The 21,014-nt window shown below is 41.9% G+C and overlaps 1 protein-coding gene across 1 annotated transcript; it reads left to right on the top strand.

Annotated features, from left to right (window-relative positions):
- The first annotated feature begins 2,312 nt into the window (after positions 1 to 2,312).
- Positions 2,313 to 20,692, top strand: AQP1 (aquaporin 1 (Colton blood group)). The gene is made up of 4 exons (XM_082296864.1): positions 2,313 to 2,803; positions 16,920 to 17,084; positions 17,208 to 17,288; positions 18,798 to 20,692. Exons 1-4 carry the CDS (start codon positions 2,414 to 2,416, stop codon positions 18,975 to 18,977), a joined length of 816 nt encoding a protein of 271 aa, XP_082152990.1. The 5' UTR covers positions 2,313 to 2,413; the 3' UTR covers positions 18,978 to 20,692.
- The last annotated feature ends 322 nt before the right edge of the window (positions 20,693 to 21,014 follow it).

Here is a 21,014-nt window from a genome sequence, read left to right as displayed (position 1 = left end):
GGTGACCAACAGGTTCAACACCAAGGTGGTGCCCAACCTGCTACTCTTGAGGTACATTTCATGTTTGTGTTGTTCACATAAAGGTCTGGCTTTCCTGGTGTCCTGTCTCTGGCACAGGCCAGTCAGGGATACTTAGAGGAGACTGCAGAAACCAGGGAAGCATTTTGCAATACTTCCCCAGTCTATTTTCCCACTTTCTGAAAGTTTTCCTTGGAGGGATCTTTCTCACCTTATCAGTACTGATACAGAGGTGGCTTGGTCATCCAGTTCCTAATTGTAGGAAGAGGTGAGTAAAGAGGGAGTTTCCTGTGGATTTGGGTGACTATCTGGGCAGCTCCATCCTGCAGAGGCCAATTTGGGACACATGGAAACTCTTTCAAACTATTCCCAGAGTTCTCTCCAGTTCCCTGAGGTGTGTGATACATGCCCTGCCTGGGTCTTGGGCATCCTCTTGGAAGCACCAGCTGGTCACTGAAGATCTTCAAGTCTCAGACAGTGTTTGCAGTAAATAAAAAGTTCTGCTGGACAGGACACAACTAGAATCAACTGTATTTTATATTAAAATTCCGCTATGTTCCACTGTTTGGCTAAATTTGATTTTTGATTTGTTTGTCACATGGTCCCTCATTGAAATCCCACTGTAATTAGAAGGGTAAACCCAGTAATTAATTCGTTTCTGTTTCTTTACTTTTTCCTTTTTCACCGGTACACTCCTGTTGTGTAAGTGTATTATAAAACAAAAAGGAAATAAAATTGGCTATGTGAAAAATGAAGAACATCTGATGCCTAGAAAGAATAAGAACTTGGGTATGATAAGCTGCAGACATATGGGGTTTTTTTAAAATCGTTTTCAGCTTTGTCACTGCATCATCTTTTGAAAACCAAATATATTTAAAAAAACCCCTTATTGACTGTCTAATACTATCCAGGTGTGTATTTGATTTTTCCCCTCTTACTGACATATTGTCCAAATGAAAAAGCCTTGAATTTATTTAAGTAGAATTCAGAAGATGTTACCAGTGCGTTAAAGAAAGAAGAGAACAAAGAGGAGGCAGAGAAGTAGGCTGATTTAAAATACTTATGCTTCAAGAGTTGCGCCTGGGGAATTAGTTCCTGCCTCTGGAACAGATTTTTCTTGGTTTGAAGTCAGAGCAAGCACCGGGATTTACAGCTGGAGACAGCCCCAGCTGCTGGAGCAGGCAGGGATCTGAGAGCACAGGGGTTAATCTGAGCGTCTGAGCCCCGCGGAGGTAAAACCAGGCACCGAGACCTTTTGCTCCGAGAGGCTCTGGCACTGCCTGGAGGTTCATTTTGTCTGCAAACCCAAGCATGTAATTTCCCTTCTCCCTTGCTCTCCCCTCTGACTCTGTGTCTGGCCAGTCCTGTGGCTCAGCAGCAGCAGAGTTTCCCTGGTGACAGCCAGGACAGCTGAGCTGACCTTCAACAGGGTGGTGAGAGATGGGCTTTCACTGCAGGACAGGGGCTAGGAAGCCCCCCAAATTGGCTTTTTTCCCTCCAGTCAGAAGGGGAAGGCTGGGAAACCCCAAGACAACTTTGTGTTCGGAAGAAAAAAAGCGAAGAAATCATATAAATTAAAAAAAAAAAAAAAATCATCCTCAGCATCCAAATTACATGTATTTAAAGCTTCCAGCTTACCACAGTGTTATGGCAGATTTACAGAGAGATTAAAACTGATCCCTCACCAGTGAACACCAGCTCGTGTGAGCTGTGTGAATCCAAGTGTGTCCGTGCAGCCGCCAGGCTTGGCATCCAAACAGCTCCGAGTCCACGGAGCCGGCAGAAGGGACATTTCCACTCTTTTTTTCAAATACAGAAACGGAGCTACTGAAGCCTCTAGAGTGTGGATTTAGTTGTCAGTCTTATTTACTACTTTCAGCTGTTATCTGCTGCCGCTGAAGCTGCGCGTGAATAACTTACCAGCCTGCACGGATAACTTTGCTTTCTGTTTCAGCTCCAGACAGAAATCCCATCAAAGCTTTCATTCCGATCCGTGTGCTGAAGGATGACACAGGAGTTCAAGAAATGAGGCTGAAATTCCTGAGGCTCTTCTAAAGATTTTTCCCAGAGTTTTCAAAAGCCTCTTAAAAACGGCGGCAGAGATCGAGCGCTGTTAAGGGAGGGGGGAAAAAAAAAAAAAAAAGGAAGAAAAAACTTTGGCAGGCAAACAGTGTCTTACATCAATCTAGCAGTCAGCATCTATGTAGATGTTCTTTCCTCCTTTTGTGCAACACCCCTTCCCTCCTACAGACCACCCAAAGCCCTATAAATAATCCAAGGACTGTATTTTTCCTCCAGATTTCTCTTCAGACCTCAAAGGAAAAATATCAGGCAAAGGAAGGGAGAGAGGGAGAAGGGAAAGTGAGGAGGGGAGAGAGAGAGAGAAAGAGGGAAGATGGCTAGTGAATTCAAAAAGAAAATGTTCTGGAGGGCAGTGGTGGCTGAATTCCTGGCCATGAGCCTTTTTATTTTTATCAGCATTGGCTCAGCTCTGGGCTTCAACTTCCCCGTGGTGGCCAACAAAACATCAACGAGGTCTCAGGACAACGTGAAGGTGTCGCTGGCTTTTGGGTTATCCATCGCTACCATGGCGCAGAGCGTGGGCCACATCAGCGGGGCACACCTGAACCCGGCTGTCACCCTGGGGCTGCTGCTCAGCTGCCAGATCAGCATCTTCAAGGCGCTCATGTACATCCTCGCCCAGTGCCTGGGGGCAGTGGTGGCCACAGCCATTCTCTCGGGAGTCACCTCCTCTCTCCCAGGAAACTCCCTGGGGCTTAATGCTGTAAGTAGAAACTTTTAATTCCTCCTTTCTATTGCTTTATTTTTTTTTTTTTTTTTTTTAGTAGAAATGTAGCACCTGTAATCTACTAAAGATGTGGGTGTGCTGTTGGTGACCTTGGGCAGCTGGCTGTTTATTGTATGTTTATTGTAGCAGAGAATCCAGTCCTGACTGATAACCAGGATGTCACAGGGATGGTCCTTCCTCCCCACCCCTGTTTTGGAGCTTTAGGACGTTCTGGTCGTGATCAGTTTTGCTTGTGCTCTGTTTTGTATATCCAAGCTGCTGAAAGGTGGATTTGACGCCAGTTTAACACTGGCAGTTTCATGACCTTTCATGGTTCTGAGGGTCTAAGGTGCCATGCTGATTAATGTGCATATACCAGTGTTATTTCGGCTTCTGTGAGTGTGGTTCGTTTTCACTACTTAATTAATGGTTTGTGTATTCTGGTGATGGCTGCGATGAAAACCCATGGGAGCAGAGAGAGATGTGTAGCAAGAGAAATCCCATCCCCAAAGGTGTAAGCAGCACCTGTTGCATTAGGCAGAGTGCTCAGATCCTGCCTGACAGAATCCCAGTGGCCCTTTCTGTGCATTTCTGGGCAAAAACTGGAGAAATCCTGAATTCTCAGGTGGAAACTGGAGGAAGATGTGAGGCAGCTACAGGTAACTGGGGTGCAGGTTCCAGCTCTCTCCCAGCCACATCATGTTCACATCATGCTGCCTAAAAACTGCCTGGCCACAACTCCTCCTCCTCAAAATGTCATTTTGCTGTTGTTGTTGCAGCATAATAGGAGAAAAAAAAGGATAAATACACTTTTAAACTTGAAACCATCCCACTGTCTGAGGCAGTGCTACAGCCACTAAAGGACACACAGTGCTGTAAATGGAAATTCCTTCTGGTCACTTATTCAACCTGATCTCTTAAGAACAAGTATTTCATGTATTTTCTGTGGCCCCTTTCTTGCAGAATATTCCTGACTGCAGTTTGTGAATTGATCTAATTTGAAATCTCTTGCCCATTTGAAGTCACAAGGGTATTGGGACATAAAGCTGCAAATGCAACGTCTCTTCTGAAATAATTTAGGCAAACTAGCAATATGGTTTTGTATACTGTCATTTGACATTACAGTATTTTCAGAACATGAGTCAGATTTTCAAAACAGAATAAAATCTGATATTAAGATGATTCCTGGGCAGCTCAATATCATCCACCCTCGTGGCACTCTGTGAGTTGGCTGCTCACCTCCCTCTCTCCTGGTGCCTGAAGCTATTCCATCCTGCCAGCACTTTGGAAATTTTAATGGCTTGACTCAAAACATTTTGGGGAAGAGGAGCAAATAATTCTATTGACTCCAGAAGGCTCTGGCTGCAAGTGTGATACATGATCTTTTCCTCTGAAACCACGGACAGAGGGAACAGCTCAACCGCATGGGACAGGGTGTCCGCCCAAGTGGTTTCCTCGAGAGGTCCAACTGCCATTAAACACGGGAGGTCTGGTTTTGGTAGCACTTAAGCTTGCTTTTTCCCTTTTGCTTCCATAAAATCCTGATGACTGGTTCCTTCCCCTAACCAAAAGCCCTAACATTGGTCATGTATGAAGGGGGGTGAAGGTCCTTTTGCCCCTCGGTCAGTAGCTCCCCAAGCTACAAAGGCAAAAGCAGGCAGGGTTAAGTCTCCATCATATAAATTTTACAAATCGATCTGCAATTTCTGTGCAGTGGAATAACGGGGAATATAGTTTCTAAAAGCTCTGGTCTCACTGTCTGTCATTGGAAAATATTCAGAATTTTGTTTCTTTTCTCTTTCACATCCAGCTATAAATGTTCTGGCCTGAGGCACAGTGGGGAGACCCCCCTGGGGACAGGGAGGGCAGCAGCTGTTCTTCTCCCTTGCAAGAAAGAGCTAGAGAGGAAAGGAAAGGCAAGCAAATCCATTCATTTCCCAGTGACAAGCCTGGAGTGCCTGGGGAGGGGAGAGTCGAGGGGGAGCTGGGTCTGAGCCCAAGGCAGGGGGGAGCAGCAGCAGAGGGGTTGTGCTTGTGCAGAGTCGATCTCGATGGGGCACATCCTGAAACCACAGCTCAGCACCAAGGTGCCTCTTTCAGCAAAGAGCTGACAAGGAGAAACCACAGGGTTGCTTTTATGTTATGGTTTTTAACCTGAGGACAAGGAGGGGAGGCTCGGAGCTGGCATCCCTGCCAGCTGTGCTGTCTTCTGGCCCTTCTTGAGGATAACGAGGTATGGATTCCCTGCTAAGAAAAGGAATAGAAAGAAAGAGAGTGCTGCTTGTTTGACAAGGGTGGGAAGAAGGTCTGGATGTGTGGGGCTTTGTCCTCTGTTCTGACCCTGCTGTGCTCTTAGAGAGGTGTCTTTTACAGGAAAATGTGGTGGAGGCAGTGTAATGGAGTGAGTGGCCATCCAGTGTTCCCAGTGGATACTGGGTGGGGTTGCATGCCTGAACTTGGATTTATCCTGCCTGGCTGCAGGTTCTACACTGAGGGACCAAGCTGAGAACCCATTTCCATTGGCTCCTCTCTAACCCACAGAGAGTGAGAGATGAAGAGAGGCACTTCAACCTCTAGATCTGTTGAGTTGCCCCCAGAGACACCCAGCTCCTCTTTGCCTTGCTGAGGCTCCAGGCTTGGGAGCCTCTGCTAAGTATCCAAAATTCAGTGGGATAAATCCGTGTCTTTCTCATTGCCCAAAGGGAAGAAAGGAAACACAAGCACATGAGGCACAACACCCAGCCATGGACAGTAAAAGGCTGAGGAGAAAGAAGGGAGGTTGAAAATGCAGGATGCTCCTTTAACATGTTCAGCATTAAGGTCTGGTTTACACTAAGACAAGCAAACCAGTCACACATTAGGATTTTGATCCAAACGTTCCTTAAGTCAACAGATATATTTTTAGTTACTTTGGCTGGTCCTGAGTAAGACATTTTGGACAACACTCAGAGATGTATTTAGATTACTGAATCCTTTAAAGACACTTAACTTCCAATGTATTTTAGTAGTGGTGTGGGTTCCAAAGTAAAAACTTTGAGAATTGGAGAAGCTGGAAGAAGAGTATGCAGCGTGTTTGCTCTTCTAAAAATTTAAATATTTTTCCTTACATCATCTTGTATCTTTTTTTGGAAGTTGGATTACTACATGTTACAAATTTCCATTAGGTAAAGCTGTAAGAATAGAGAATACCAGATTCAAAATGCACTCATCTGCCAGCAGAGCTGGCTATTGTCTGGCGAAGACAGATCTGGAGCTTGGATAATGGAACAAACTACTCAGCACAGGCAGTTAATGACCAACAAAGAGCTGGAGCAGGAAAGAGGGGTGGGAGGAGGCTTCTGTGCTGTAAGGTAACACATTATTTGCTGTTAAACAGTGTTTATCTGGAGAACTTTCACCAAACTTTTAAAAACATGCTGGGAAAATTTCTTTAGCTCAGGTTATTTTGTATCTATATCTTTATCTATCTATCTATCTCTCTCTCTCTCTCTATCTATCTATATAAAATAACCTGAGCTAAAGATAGATATAGATATGTGTAAATAATTAGAATTTTGTGACAAATCCAGACACCGCTTCACAATTTTCATGATTTCATAGTACCTGTATTTTGGCATACTGATGAGAGTGTCAGGAAATGTGTCCCCTAAGTCTCGGGGCTATAATTTGGAAACTATTTGAAAACTCTGTCTTCGAGTTCATGATGAAAGATATTATTTTTAAAGTTGTAAGTGGATCAAAAATTGTAGGCAAGAAAAACAGACCTGAAGGTAACGTTGCTCGGGTAGATAAAGGGAAAAGAAAAACAATCAAGAATAACAAATAGGAGGGCTTGGGTTTAGAAAACACCCAGTGGACTGATAAATGTTGTTTGTGCAACTAGAGAGCTTTCTGGAAAAGCCAGAAGAGATCTGTGGTCAGTGGATTCGGAGGTCATTTTAAGACAGGTGAATATTCACATGGATACTATTCCTGGAGTATGGAAAGTTACTTGTTGCTGGAACACCCTTCGGGTTTCGGCTGTGACGGGCTGTGTCTCTGCCACTGCTGCTCTGTGGGGCTTCCCTAATTGGGATCAGCCGTGGCAGAATTGGTGCACACAGGGGGGCAATGTCCTCTGGGGATAAACACGCAGCGTCCAGCTCCAGATTTCTCAAGGACAGGGAAAAAGGAGGCCTTTGCTGTCTTTGATTCTTCATACCAGGGCAGTATCTGCTGCTTTGAGGCAACTTCCAACCTCTCCAAAATCACACCACAGAACCATAATCATGGGATGGTTTGGGTTGGAAAACACCTTAAAGATCACCCAGTTCCACCCCCTGCCATAGGCAGGGACACCTTCCACAAGACCAGGTTGCTTCAAGCCTCGTCCAACCTGGCCTTGGACACTTCCAGAGATGGGAATGAGTCCTCTTTCCATAGCTACTCCCACTCAGCTGGACTGTGATCCAGCAGCAACAGAGCAACTTGGAACCTCAGTGCTGAAGATTTTAATTTTTTTCCTTCACTGTCTATGTGTCCCCAGCTCCAGCCTTATTCTGCTACTTGGGGAAGATGAACAATCTCTTGCCTCGAGGAGAGTGGAGTATAGAATATGATAAGATATATGGATCCTTATCTTCTGCAGATGATCTTATCTCTAGGCCATCAGTGCTGGTGAATTTTCTCCCAACAAATTTCCAGTATGCACTTCCAGTGCAAACATAATGTTGCACCAGCACTGGGAATTCCCTTTCATGTAGTTGAGACCTGTCACACCTTTTAATGGTGTTCGTGGGTCAGCACTGAAGTTTTTATCCTGATATTCCCCTTTGGATGTTTCCCATCCTTTAGAAACTTATCTCAGAGGGGATTCCCGATGGGAGTCACCACCCTCCCCACATTTGGTCCACACCAGTGGTCTTCTCACCATGGGGAGCAGGACTTGCCTGGTTACCCTGGATGAGTCAGTGTTTGCCTTGTGATTTCCTTGTCTCCTCGTGCCCGCGCCCTACGAGCCTGTTCTCCAACCTCCAATTAAACAAAGCCAGCTTGAGTTGGAAGAACATCCAAAATAAACTGAGAACTTGACAGTGTGAGGGGACAATTGAGTAAGTGATGCTGCTTTTCCTCTGAGTCACTGTGGAAAATTGCAGTTCCAGAGGTGCTGCTGGATGGACAAGACATGCAGCTGAGTTCCTGACCTTTAGGGCTTATTGAAAAATCCTTGGATGCCTTTTCTTTCTTTCAATGCAGATTATATACTGTGCCTTTCTCAAGTCTAGGGCAGTGAGGAGCTTCATTCTTCCTGTCTCTGCCCTTTGCCCTGCCTATTTTTGATCCAGTTTAGGCTTCTCCTGCCAATCTTGCCTCTGCTGGGACATCTGTGGGCTTGAGCACTCGAACTTTCACAAGGGATCAGAAGCTGCTGCATTTTGAAAATGAGCAAAATGGTTCCAGTACATGACATTAATCTGGGATTTTTATTTCTTAACAAAGACTGTCACAACAATAGCTCATTGTTCACTGTCAGCTTTTGCAGCAGAGGGCTTTTAAAGCTTGCCAGCATTGTATTGAGAGGCCCCAGGCAGGGCAGGTGGGACACAGGAAAGGCACCTGCTCAAAACTGGCCACGGTCTTGGCTTGTTTCTAATGAGTTCACACAGTGACAGCAGAAACATCTGGGCTGAGACATAAACCTGATGGTTATCACCCATCCCCCAGAGAATTTGGGGCTGTGGCTTTAATCCTTATCTCAGATCTCAGAGCTTATTAGCTGATTTCCATTTCTACAAAGATTTGCTTAGCGCCTCTCTGATAATAGAGCCGTATCCCGGGATTTTGGCAGGGAGCACGGAGGGATGCAGCAGCAAGGCCATTTCTGGCACAAGGAGAGGCCCTTGGTGCTCATCCTCCTGCAGTCCAGTCCTTTTGTGCTAGAACAGAGGAGATCAGAGTGGGTTTTGTGCCTGTGGGTCCAACGATGACTATTTGGAAAATGCTCTGCAGGCCTCAAACTAAAGGTTCTCTTCATTTATTTCTACTTAGAAATGGTAGAAATTCCTGAAAGGGGTGCACAGGGGGGCTTAAAACAACGAGTTGCCATAGATCTAAAAACACTATTAATTTGGTAGATTAGGTAATACTGCAATGCAAGTGGAATCATGTTGGGATTTTCAGAGAATGATTTTTTTCTCTTCTGTCAAACTAAGCAGGATTAAGTACTAATTATAAGTAAAATTCATTTTGCCACCACCCTTCCTGAGTGGTGAATAAATAGTTAAAATTGGTTTCCTTTCCATAGCACTGGATGACCTATACCAAATATATTTGGTTGTTTGATGTGTATGTGTGTGCACACCCCCAAACACACTCACACATCAGAGACAGATGGACAGAAAGAGTCTTCAGATGAGATAAGCCCAAATTTCAATTTTTAATTTAAATTAATTGGAAAGCTTTAAAAAATATCTATTAGTAGGTGTTGGTTCCAAACCAAGATCTGGCATGGGAAGAACCAGAGCATGAGAACAAATGGTAATTTTCACAACAAGAGAATGAATATTGTGGATCAATTCTGGTTAAATCTGTGAAATTGTAAGAAAAAAAACATGTAAATTTTTTGTAGCAGGGCTCACAGGTTTTACCAGATAATGTGAACCTTTAGGGAGTCAAGAATACATTTCTTTAATACGAGAATCCTAAAAAATACCACTATTTGGGCTGTACAGATATTTTTAAGAGAAGCATTTTTAAAGCAAGGATAGCAAAGCACATCACAAGTACTAAAGGAAGAAAAGACAGCCCTTGAAAAATTTCCTGTTTGTCTCCAAAGGAAATTGCCTGTTTTCTTTAGGGCAGTAGTACATTTTTGCTTATTTGTCCATTCTCCAGATTAATCGAGAGAATTCAGCAACAGAGAGGTCTTTACCTGGTACCACAATTGTCTCCTGGAGGTTTTCCTGGCCTGGCTGGGAGCATTTTGCAGCCCTGGGTATTTATTAATGTGTAACCTGATGGGAAAGTGCTGATTTTCCTGGCATCCAGAGCCGGTGCTGGCGTTTGACTGCTGCAGCTTCATTGAAGCTGAAGAGATCTGAGGCTGAGGCACAACAACAACCTGTTAAATCAAATATACAGGGCCTGACAGGCATCCTGCAGGAAACTATAAACAGCAGGAGGGCGAAAACATGGCCTAAGAGCTCTGCAAGGCATAACTCATAGACTAGAAAGGAGTAAAGAAATCGTCTGTGTGCTTCCCTGGACGAGTCCTGTGCATCCCCTCTCTAGGAACCACTGGGAGGTGTCCCTAAAACTAAACTTTTCCAGGATCTCGGCACTAATTCTGCGCCAAGTGGAGTCAATGAATGCTTTCAGAGCAGAACTGTGGCACGTTTCCTTCCACATATACACACACAACTCCTCCTGAAGGCACTGGTGACTCTATTTGGAATGGGTAAGGTCAGGTTTGGCCCCTTTTCCTTCCTTTGTTAGGACTTCTTGCTTGATGAACAAGGTGGAGAAATGAAGGAGCTGGAATTGTTCCCCCAATTCCTGAAATGCATTGCACAGGCTCAGAGCTGGTTTTTAACTCCATGGAAATGCCAAGTCTTCAATGCTGTGCACAAGACTGACTGTATGAACTGACTCAGACTCTGAAAGTCTGAAAACTTCATAGTTTTTTCTACAAATAGAAAATGAATATTGTCTGGGTGAAATTGCCAACAACCGTACTGTGAGGTTTGTGCAAATCCAGTTGTTATTCCAGTAACAACATAGAAAGGAAGATCCTATTAGGTTCAAATTTCAGATATTCCCAAAATTCCCCACTGAAACACTATCTCCTACTGGGCTGGTAATACAGGAGATAATAAACAGCTCTGTGGTATAAATGAGTGCTTCAACTATTACAGAAAATTAACTATTTGCTTGGGTTTGGCTGGGCAAAGAAAAAAAATACAGAACCTCACAATTCCTCATCCTCTGAATAGAAGTTGTTTGTTTCTCAGCAGCAATATTTAACCAAAAAAAAAAAAAAAAAAATTCCCCAAAGCAACTTTCCCAGAGGCACATCAAAAAGTAAAATTGTAAATAAAAGAATTGTCTGTCTCTGACCAGCTGTGCTAAATACAAGTCCTGTAGAGGAACTGAGTTTTACTGCCTGTCTTCATCTGACATACAAATTTTATGTGTTCTGGTTTAACACCATAATCATTCTCTCTTTCTCTCCATGGCACTGTGACATAAAACTCTGGATAATTTCTCCTCAGCCTGCAGAGAGGGTGGGAGGAGAGAGCTTAGCCTTGTTCCTGGAGGGTGTCTGTTGTCCAAAGAACGGAAAATATGATTTCTGCTTTGGGAATTGAATGAGTCCCCTTTAGAGCTCTTAAGGTTGTATTTATAGGAAGGATAATCTAGCAGAGGACAATATGTTTTGTCCCCAGGTTCTGCTGAATGCTTCCATTGTTGATGTAGGATACGATCCAAAGCTAATTCATAAGCAGCTTCTGAGTGCTCCTGTCGTATAATTTTAAGTGAAACTTTTTAGATCTTTTCCTGTCTCTCCTTACTAAAGAAATGAGACTTTCGTACTCCCTGAATCCCTAGCACTCAAATAATGGGTATAGAAACATCCATTGCAGAGTGATACCGTTAAATAGCAAGGCTAGAAGTGACTAACTGTAGTTAAACAGCTGGGGATGAAGTCTCTGAATCAACTCTGACTATCAGTCAAGGGAAGGTTTATAGCTATGGAGATGTGGCATAGACTTCGAGGAGAATAAAGATATGTTATCAATAGGGAAGTCATCAAGTTCTTTTCATGACCAAGTTGGAGATGAAAGAGTGAGAGAAGTCAAACAAAATGACAGGCAAGGCAGTGGGATGTGGTTTGGAGGGGAGTAGGGAGATGAATTTCTGAGATTACGTTTGTAGAATATCCCATTAAAGAACTTTGCCAGCTAAACACTTAAATAATAGCTAGTTGGCATGAAGAGGAATGATTAATATTTCACGAGAGGGGATGAAGAAGAGAGAATGAACCATCTAAACTATTGTGAAGAGTTTTCCTTCTTCAGTAAAAGAAGGAAAGTCAAAGAAGGGAAATTCTAAGCTATAAAAAGAAAATGCTGTAAAACAGCAAGAATTTACTTGAATAAAATGCTAATTTTAAGAAAAATGCCTGCCATGGCAGAGAATAGGTAATAATTTAGGTAGAATGGTCAGGATATGCAAGGAAGAGAAGTCCCAGCCATTAAAAGTGCCGTGGCTTAAATTTTCTCCTCAAAATCACACCACCCAGCAGGGCTTGCACTGGTGTTTCGCAAGAATGGGGAAAGCTGACATTCCCCTGCTAGAAAACAGACTTCTGCAATTCCAGAGGCCTCTCTTTTTTCTGGAACAATGAGAAACTAATCCCTGTCGTATTAAAGGAAGCTGGGCCCTGGAAGCCCCAATCCAGAGCTAAGGGTTTGTTGGATGAGATGGAGCTCAGCACCACGTGGTGAAACCACCTTGCATAACAAAGTGTCTTATCCATGTAACGGGAAGCAGGTTTGAACTTGATATACTTTCACTCGTAATGAGAAAAATATGAAGCTTCTAGAGAAGTACACAGTGGGGTTTACCTTGGGCCAGTTTAATTTCCTGTCCCCATTTCTCATCTGAAGGCGGACAACTCATAAATATCCTGTCCCAAAAAAAAAGTATAATTAAAAAAAAAAAATCAAAAGGAAAGAAAACGTACCATTAATTTTCCCAAATTATTGCTGTGGGAGTCAGTCAGCTAAACATGGCAGTTAAGGGCATTTCTGGGAGACAAATTCCTTAGTTCCCATGTCCTGTCTGATGTTATGGAGAGCTGGAAGCGATGTGGCCACTGCCCATTTCCTAAGACAAAAACAGGTGTTCCTCTCTACTAATTGCTCTCATGTTCATGTCTAGATAATGCTTTTTGGGGTTTAACACTCCTCATTCAAATGTCTCTTGAGTCACTGTGCCTTTAGTGCTTCCTTAGGTTCCATTCAGCTGCATCTCAGGAGTTTTCTGGATAAGATGTGATTTCTGTACATTTACTGAATCCCAGTTGATTTTTATTCCATGACTTTGTTCAGATTCACAGTGAACTGGGGGGAAAATATTAATCATGGGATTGTGAAGGTTGAAAATGGTGGAATTCAGCTCACAGGAGGCTAGACCTCCCTTGGGGTGTCTACATGTAGGCTTCTGCTTCTTGTCTGGGAGTTGTGATAGTCGAAGGGGAATTACTCACTGCAAGCTAATGCAGCCAAGATTGATTCAGCTGATCAGATAAATGTGTCCACAGATAGCTCTCACATCTTGCCAGTGATTCAGCCCATTTCTTGTGTGTGTTTCTGGTGCTTCTTCTGTCAAAACACTGACTTAGAAATGAAGTTTAGTGAAAATATTCTTGTGAACAAAAAAGGAAAAGAAGTCTGTGCAGACTCTCTTGGAGATGAATATGGGCTTGTGTGTTTCATTTAATCCCTTAGATCACGTTTGGCTCCTCAAAGCACTGAATCCACTCCTCAAGTCTCCCAAGTCTGAAGCATGAAAAGCTCAGGGAGTGACTCTGATGTTCTCTGCCCTCTGACATTTTTTCTGTTACCTTAATGAGGATTATTGGACTGACATGAGAAGATGTCAAAGATTTCTGAGCAGATACATCAAGAGCAATGCAGTTTCAGCCCACATACCCTGTGACAACTGGTAAGAGGTACCAGTGCAGGGAAAAAGGCATTGCAGTGTGGGTATAGGTCACTGGAAAGGGCCCCCTTCACCCCAACACTGCAGTAGAGGTGGCTGTGTCTTGTTTCAAGGCATTATTCTGTTTATTTAGGAACCAGGGATATTGGTCACCTTGAGTTCTGGATATTCTCAGTAGCAGAATGCCAGATGTTAAGACCAGCTGTTGATTTTCAGTCAGGTCTCTAATGAGTGGTAGTGCTTCCTGCTAGATTCAGGTTAAGCTTTAGACAGCCCTGAAGCTTCTGGAGCCTGGTATTCTACAAAATATTCAACAAAAGCTTTCCTTAAGAAACCCGAATAGCATACAGAAAATACTGCAAGGAAAGGACAACAAACTCATGTTGGTTGTGTCTCCCTGCTTCTGTCAAGAGCTTAAACCATTAGATTCAAAAGGTGTAAAATGTTCTCTGGGTAACACTTGCTAATCCTCTGTCAATAAGGATTACATAAGTATAAATATGCATGTATACATGTACATTTTAACTTGACACAAGGGAATGTACCTTCCTACTCCCTTTCTAAAGCTTTTTCTGGGGTGTGGCTGGGATGGTGCACACTGGGTGTTGTTCTGTGTGTACCATGGATGACCCAGGCTGCTGCTGCAGTGATAATTTAGCTCTGATAAGGAGGCAAATAAATACTCTGTTATCCTGCACTCACACACTGCAGATGCAAAGGCCACAGCAAGGCAGGACGTCCAAGGTTTGCCTGGGTTTGTCCCAGTTTGGAACATGGCCCAGAGTCCTTGCTCTCACCGTGGAATCTTAATGTTCCTGGCAGGCTGCGTAAAATTACCCAGCTAGAGGAAAGCAAAAGGTTTCCTATGATATTTCCAGGTTTTCTTTGATTCCACACAGCCCATCAATAAGTGTTGATTAGCAGGGAGAATGATCTCAAGTCACGTCAGCTGTAGGATGTGTTTTTCCTGGAGGGAAAGGAAGAATATGACTTCCGCCCCTTGAAGATAAGGATTATCACAGGCTTTTAAAGAATAATTTTGTTCTTATTGTCTTTTGCCTTTTTGTAGAAGCCCTTCAAGTGAAGGGAAAGCGTAATGGTTGGCCAGTGTTTAATCTTTTAAAATGTCAAGGCTTTGTCAAATGCTAACATTGATGCGTCAGACCTCAGCTCTGTGTTCTCTGGAGCTGGATTATATAGAAAAGAATTTGGTTTCTTCTTACCTGCTTTTGGGCATGTGCACATCAGTCACTCATTTGCTAAGACACCTAGCTTTTAAGTTTGGCCAGTTGGCCTTCCAAATGTAAGAGGGTTTTCCAGAGAGTGTGTACTTCAGATTCTTAATTTGTTTTTGATATAAAGGAAATGCATTGGAAGCCTAATTTGTTGAGAGCGACAAATCCCACTGTCTCTACAGTGAAAAAAAAAGTGTTTATTTTTGAAACTTACAAAAGTTATATAATATTAATTCAGAGATATCAAGCACGAAGATCTGGACCATGCAACTTTCAGTGCATCTCATATGGATGTATTTATGTCAGACTCATACTTCTCACATGTAAGTCCTAATAATGATGAAGGTTCATTAATGGATTTCAGTTTCTACTCTATCGATGCTGAAGGAACCAAAACACCCATCCTTTCAACCAGAATTCCCTTCTATTTGTGATAAACCGCTTCCAACTCAGAGGATATTACTCTTGCATATTAAAGAACAGGATATAAAAATACATTATTAGTGTTTCAGATAAGCAGGATTTAGAAATCAGATTTATGTCAACTAAAGACTCATGACTTTTTTTTCAGTGCTTTGGAATCAGATATCATGCTACTTTCTTGCAGAGAAGAAACAAGAAACGTGAATAGCACACGTGGAAAGTGAAATAGTTCAGTTAACCATCGTTATGTTTTAAGGTTATTCAAATATTAGCTTTGGGGAAATTAGGGCATAAACCACAAAATCAGATTAACAGCAGGATTTCCCATAGTTTCATTGTTCTGGACAGGTCAGAATAACAAGGAATTGTGTTTTTTGCCATGTATGACCCAGCAATTTTTAATGCAGGGGCTCTGACAGATGTGATAACCTACCGATAGCACAAATGAAAAAAAGTTTTGCAGAGTTTGCTCCCTACTCTGAATCACATTCTCAGTTCTTTGGCATGTGGCCAAGCTCATATTTCATCCCATCCATGGAAGTGAGTTATTTCTACTTAACATCAAGTTATTCAGCTCAGTAACAGACTTGCCTTGACTTAACGAAGACATCGTTGAATACAGCTATCAAAAGCAGAACCCAAAACTTGTTATAACATCAAATGATTTAGCTCCATGGTTTCTTGCTAGGCACAAGTTTTTAGCAGTACTCCTGAAATATGACAGCATTTCTTCTCTGTAATGTCCATTTATGTGAATCACCATGGTTTCAATATGTTCTACAGCATTTACAAGAAACTCTGCTGATTTCATGACTAATAATACCATTGGAATATTTACATCTGACAGTTTGAGTTTTTCTAGATAATCTACTTTACTTCAGTAAGAAATTGAAGCACTCCTCCCATCAGCCCCTTGGGATTCCTTAACTGGGGCTTTTTTTTATGTACCTCAAAGAAGTTGAATGAGATTTAGTTTGAGTCTAAGACACCAAAAAGTAGTTTACCTGTGAGTTAGGTGTCTAAGCTCCTTGTAGTCAAATGAGATCTTTAAAAAAAAACTGAAACAGCTTTCAAATGATCACCTACATTTCATCCTTTGAATGGATGTCATCTCCACTGACTACATCCATTATCTGTGCCAATTAGAGACACAATGCCTAAATATTGTGTACCTAGAGATGTTTTAGGTACTTTTGGTCTTCTTTCACATCTACCAGTCCCACATGAACTCCGTGGACATGTCAGGGTATTTCATGTGGCATTAGAGGCATTTTTTCAGGCAATTAATTCACAGTATAAGTGGAATATTACTATCTTAAAATATTAATGTGGAAAAAATGAGTGACTGTCCTAAGGCACCACAGTTCACTTCTGGAAAAGTAAACTCTGCTGAAGGCAACTCTCTGGCTCATTTGTTTCTCACACGTAGATCAATTACACTCTCATTGTGTCCAGTGGCTGAGTGTTCACTTTGTCTGGAAGCAGCAACCACTCAACCACATTGGATCACCAAAAAAAGCTGCTTATGCCTAGGCTTGAGTACAGCAGGGAGTGTTTCAAAGCTAATTTTTATTCAATTTTTTTCTCTTTCTTCCTATTTTTTCCCCCTGTTAAGCAAAAGGAACCCCAGGGGGGAAATAGATGTGCAGGTCTATGTTTTTCTATTGAGGAAATAGACTGCAGAACTTTGTTACACCGGTCGAAGTCAGGTAGAAATATGAAGTGACATTTTCCTTCTTGTCTCCATGCAGCTTTCAGAGGGAATCAATGCAGGCCAAGGGCTGGGTATTGAAATCATTGCCACCTTCCAGCTGGTGCTGTGTGTCCTGGCCACCACAGACCGGAGAAGGAATGACGTCTCGGGATCGGCACCTTTGGCCATTGGTCTCTCCGTTGCCTTGGGACATCTTCTTGCTGTAAGTTTTAGCCCTCACAGTTTGTATCTGCCATGCCCCAACTCGGGGTGGGCCAGTGAAAGCAGGGAGATGATGGGGAAGCTTCATCAGTGCCTCACCTCTGGTCCTCTTTCCACCTCCTAGATTGATTACACCGGCTGTGGAATTAACCCAGCCAGATCTTTCGGCTCAGCACTCATCGCCAACAACTTTGAAAATCACTGGGTAAGTTGAGTAAATTTGTTTAGCTTACAAGAGGCTCTGAATACACATAACCTACAAGATCAGAAACGTTTGAACACTTATCATTTGGGTCAAGTCAGTGAGTTGGTGTTTCCATTTCATTTATCAGAGAATATTCTCCTTTCAGTCCTGACCAGCCTCAGGCAAACAGAAAGTCCTCAGGCAAACAGAAAGTCCTCAGGCTCATGCAGTCTCTGTGCTCAATACAGTATACAGATCTAATACAGTAGATTTTCTTTGGATATTCCCCTTTATATTTCTTTATTTCAAACATTTTAAAAGTTTAATCCTTATTACACAGAATCCTGTATTGTGAATTTATTATTTAATTTAAATTTGTGAAGTGCTACTGCTTAATCTGGCAAAACCCAACTTAGAAAGATTCTTAAGCAGGTTTATAAACTGAAAAGGATCATCCAATATTTAAGAGCTAATAAAATGTTCAGTGTCTTAAAGCTGAGTGTCTGCTTATGTGTTTGCAAGGATAAGGGCTCTGGAAACACTATAAATTTTAGATTATTCCCTGTATTTAAATGTGGTTAAAATGAGGAACTTCACAAAAATTTACTTATTTCACCAAAGCTCAATAAACGCTGAAATAAAAGTTGTAATTGAGCATGTGTTCTTGAATATGTATAAAATGAGGCTTGTTCCAGCTCTCCTACTCTCAATTTTGGCAGCCAGTTGCATAGGCACAGGTGGAAATTGAATGGTAATACAATGGAGTTGTGAAAAATTTGGATATGGATTCCATTTTAATTTAAAGAGTAAAACACAAACGGAGGACACTGGGGAAATTTTGGCAGTATCTCCCACTTGAACATTATTATTAGGCCACAAAGGGGACGTAACTAAGTGAGGAGCTGGTGTTTTCAGAATTTAACAGGAAAATTATTATCCTTTGTAGAGACAGAAGAAGATAGAGGTTATAATTTGTGTTAAACTACTGATATTGCTGAAAAAAAGAAAGAGTTTTCAGACTCAGTAGCACTTTGGCCATGCAAAGCCTTCAATATCATCTGTTATTTCTAACAAAATTAATCTGTCTACTAAACCCCTTATATTACTTCTGCTTCTAAACTTCAATTTTCTTAAGTGGTTAGGCCAGTTCAATTACAGCAGTATCACCAGCTAAGCAGCATCTAGTATTAGATGACTATTACTTTCAAATTCACCTTTTACTGGAAGTTAACTGGAAAATAGCATCTAATGGCCTGTTGTTTTAGAAATTATGCTCCCCTGCCCACTCTATCTGGAGTAGCAGAGATGTTTTAGCCATAAAAGACTGATTTTAAACATCACAACTTGGCAACATAGTCACAGTTATTCACCTCTGGGTCTGTCACCAATTCACGGCGAGAAATTCCTGGTTTTATGTCATGTGGTTAAGAAAACATTCAGGTGGATAGGCTGTAAATTTCATGGTGAGAATCCTCAGAGGATCTTCAAATGCAGAAATACCTGATGCAATAACTTGGACCTGTATTTCAGATCTTCTGGGTTGGCCCAATCATTGGAGGAGCAAGTGCTGCCCTGATTTACGACTTCATCCTGGCACCCAGAACCAGCGACCTCACCGACCGCGTGAAGGTGTGGACCAGTGGCCAAGTAGAAGAGTATGACCTGGAAGGGGATGATATGAACTCCCGGGTTGAAATGAAACCAAAATAAAGAAAGGCATGGAGAGTGGGAAAAAAAAAAAAGGCAAAAAAAAAAGCAGCACATTGGTTTCCGAAGATTTTATCAGTGTTATAGACTCTTTGCAAACCAGCAAGCAGTACCTTGTTTTTTTTAATTCAATACAGTTTTCCTTTTTTTTTTTTGCCCCCATATCTTCATAACATTTTTTATATCTGGGGTTTTTCAATTACAGAGTCTTCAGGTCAAGAAGTCGTGACCTAAATAAATTGGGCTGAAGTTTAACCCCTCTCTTGCTACCACCCAATTTTGAGGTGTATTTAGTGTGGGGGGTTCTCCAACCACATCACTCAGTAATGATAAGTAGTTCAAAAGAGCAGTCTGTTTCCTGAAAGAATAGAGGACAGAGAACCATCTGTACCAATAACGGGGGCCTTACACCTGAGAAAACAGTATTTATACAAAAATGCAAGGCTGGAATCTAATGCCAGCAACAAATGGGGAAAAAAACCAATCTCAAATCAGTGTCCAAAAGCTCCTTTTGGAAGAAAAGGCTATTAAAAATCAGTTGTTACATAGAATTAACCATCATTTCCTAAATGATTGATCATCTTTGAGAAAGAGGGCCAGAAAAGCAGGGTAAGAATTTCCAGAATCACAGGATCTTTCAGAATTTCTAGTGTTTCATTCTCCCTCAACCTGCATCCAGCTGATTGTGAGGGGAGAATACACATGACAAAAGATATATAGATATATTAATTCCTGGGAAGTAATAGCTAGAAGTCAAATTGGAGAGTAGTAACAACAATGACAACAAGAACAACATGGTGCCAATGTGCAAACAGGATCTGATTGTTCCCGTGGCTACTCTGCTTTTGTATACCTTTTGTAATTTATCTGTGTGATTTAAAGGAAAACAAGGAGCAAAGAAGTCCCCTTTCTCTCTGACCCCATTCTAATTGCCAGCACTGTGGCATTCAGGGACCACAAATAGATGTACACACAGTATATTTTCTAATGAGGGACAAATACATACATACCTGGAAGTCCATTTTGGGGGTGGTTGCTTTGTTTTTATATATATATATATATATATAAATGTTTATATATATGTTTTATACAGAAAGCCTAGTATACTGTTTTGTAAGAAAATAAGAGCATAAAGACACGTGGAAAGAATTGGAGCAGTACTTAGAGAAATAAACGACACTGGAAACGAGAAAGAAATTTAACACTCTAAATGACGTGGAAGATTATTTTCTGTTTTCATTTGTGTGTGTGTGTGCTACTTATGATTTCCTGAGTAACCCAAAGCATTACCTGGTCTTACCTACTAACTATAGAATATAGTCAAAGCAGATCCATGCTGATACACTTGTTCTGCACTAAACAGTTTTCCATAAGAAATGAGGCCCAGAAGAACTGACAGAAAATCAGCACATTCCAGCATTCAGAAAAACCCCCCAGAGGTAATGGGATGGATTCTCCTCTCTGAGAGACAGTGTGGGACTGGGAGTTGAGGTAGGATTGGCATAGGAATCTGTATGGGTTGGATCATTTCATCAGATTGAGCAGATGTACAATGAAAAAAAGGAATAAAAAGGAAAATCACCATCAAAATAAAACAGAATATATTTTACCTTTCTTGTCTACGTTCGGTGTGCTATCCCGTGTATTGCCTATGTACATAGTGCATGATTGGATTTTGGGGTGGTTTAAAAATAAACAAAATCAGTTGTGCTAACATACGAACTGTTCATGATTCTTCATTTTTAGTTTGCCATGTAATGCAATTTAATTTTCTGCACCATTCTTCGTGTGCCCACCTGTAAGACTGAGCCAATTTCTGCTTTTCCACTCTTCACTTGATGCTGCCATTTAGGGAAAGGAATGTTCTTTTTTATGGCAGGCAAAGCAGGCCCTCACCTGCAAGTGAACTCTTCCAAATTATACTTAGAAATGAAGCAAGAGTACCAGGACCTTGTGACCACTTTCTAGAATATCTTTCCAACTTTACCTGCTGTTTTCCCACTGCCTCCATTGACTCCAAATTAACCCTTTTTGCCTTAA

The sequence above is a fragment of the Coloeus monedula genome, assembly GCF_965178545.1.
Source record: "Coloeus monedula genome assembly, chromosome: 1".
Classification (NCBI taxonomy): domain Eukaryota; kingdom Metazoa; phylum Chordata; class Aves; order Passeriformes; family Corvidae; genus Coloeus; species Coloeus monedula.
This window is presented reverse-complemented; position numbering and strand designations above follow the sequence as displayed.

What these genes read in the sequence shown, in the direction of transcription:
- AQP1 (XM_082296864.1), top strand. Translation starts at nt 2,414, where the DNA reads ATGGCTAGTGAATTCAAAAAGAAAATGTTCTGGAGGGCAGTGGTGGCT. An exon ending in ACTCCCTGGGGCTTAATGCT is followed by an intron (nt 2,804 to 16,919) that starts GTAAGTAGAAAC and finishes GTCTCCATGCAG; the next exon opens with CTTTCAGAGGGAATCAATGC. An exon ending in CCTTGGGACATCTTCTTGCT is followed by an intron (nt 17,085 to 17,207) that starts GTAAGTTTTAGC and finishes TCCACCTCCTAG; the next exon opens with ATTGATTACACCGGCTGTGG.